General features: G+C 37.4%; 1 protein-coding gene across 1 annotated transcript; it reads left to right on the top strand.

Annotated features, from left to right (window-relative positions):
• Positions 1-405: 405 nt before the first annotated feature.
• LOC108916776 (high affinity cAMP-specific and IBMX-insensitive 3',5'-cyclic phosphodiesterase 8-like) lies at positions 406-1,241 on the top strand (the record flags this gene model as incomplete). Its single annotated transcript, XM_018723075.1, has 2 exons — positions 406-626; positions 1,153-1,241. Coding segments are annotated over 2 exons (310 nt in total), but the record flags the coding sequence as incomplete, so codon positions are not given.
• Positions 1,242-1,277: the final 36 nt, after the last annotated feature.

The raw sequence follows: 1,277 nt of genomic DNA, 5'->3' as shown, positions 1-1,277 counted from the left end.
TTTCACACGTCACACTTGACTAAAGTCAGCTAAAGTTAGCGTTTCGAAAAAATGTTGATAAACAAATTGAAGTATAAATAGAACTACATCATATGTAACTACACTGGGCAGTCCTAATTTTCTCCCGATATTTGAGGATGGGTAGTGCATCAAAAAGTAAGTGTAGTTATTTATATAGGTACATTTTTTTCGAAAGAGAGATGTGTCTTTAAAGAGGTATATTTTTTACAAAAAAGGTGCAAATCCGTCGAATTTCAAAAGTTCAGCTCACGAAAATATATGAGTCATCAGATTGGGTGCTCGTATTCCTAAAGTCCTAAGTAAAAACCTAAAAAGTCCTAATAAACGTATATTGCACAGTCCCACCTCTTTTAAATAACTTTTGAACTATATTTTCCTTTTCAGTATATGAACCGAGCTACCGAAAAGAACCTCAATATGCGACAGGAAGACGCACTGGGTAAAACGCTGCAGGAGCAACTGGTCGCCGACTCAGTTCAGATCAACACTATGGGCTCATCCCTACTAAGAGGGAGAGAATGGAGCGGTCCCATGACACTCAAAAAGAAACCCTCGGAGACGGTGGTGTCGTCCTGCAAGGCTGTGCCATTCTCCTGTGCCGGAAGGTAATAAATAACATTTTGTCTTTTCCATGACGTGGTAACAACCCTTTAACATAAAGAAGCGCTAACCTGTTTGGGCAAGACTGAAACTGAATGACTCCATTGGGGAAGTAATTTTTAAGATTTTTTATTAACTTTAATCATTTTATGAAAAGCTCATTCCCTAGATTTTAAAAACATGTTAAAGTTAATGCTGCAAATGTAAAAATAAAAAAAAAGAATATCTGAAAATCCGTCACTTTTGAGATGAGGATACTTTAAAATTATTACCCGAAACAATGAGTGAAAATCAAAGGTGGAAAGAAAAATATAGCATTCCGCTTAAAATTAAAAAATTGGTGTTGACACACCGGTATCCCAATAATATCGGCAGTATCGGAATAATTGGAAGTGTGACAAATATGCCGTTATTTTAGAAAAAAGAGCATGCCCATGCATATACACATGTATATGTGTTTATCAAAACACTGAAGACCTTCAGAAATTTCGATTTTCGATTGCTAATGCAAAAAGAGCTGCTTTGCTGCAGGATGCCGACGCACTTCATCCTGGTATTCGACACGAGTTCTATGGACCCCAACATCCTCGGTCAAAGCAGGGGCAGCGTGCACTCCATCAGTACTGAAATACGTTCCTTGACTTTTATTAAACAAC

This window comes from Anoplophora glabripennis, unplaced genomic scaffold (genome assembly GCF_000390285.2).
Source record: "Anoplophora glabripennis isolate ALB-LARVAE unplaced genomic scaffold, Agla_2.0 scaffold9358, whole genome shotgun sequence".
NCBI lineage: Eukaryota > Metazoa > Arthropoda > Insecta > Coleoptera > Cerambycidae > Anoplophora > Anoplophora glabripennis.
The sequence above is the reverse complement of the archived record's forward strand: the minus strand, read 5'-3'. Positions and strand labels throughout refer to the sequence as shown.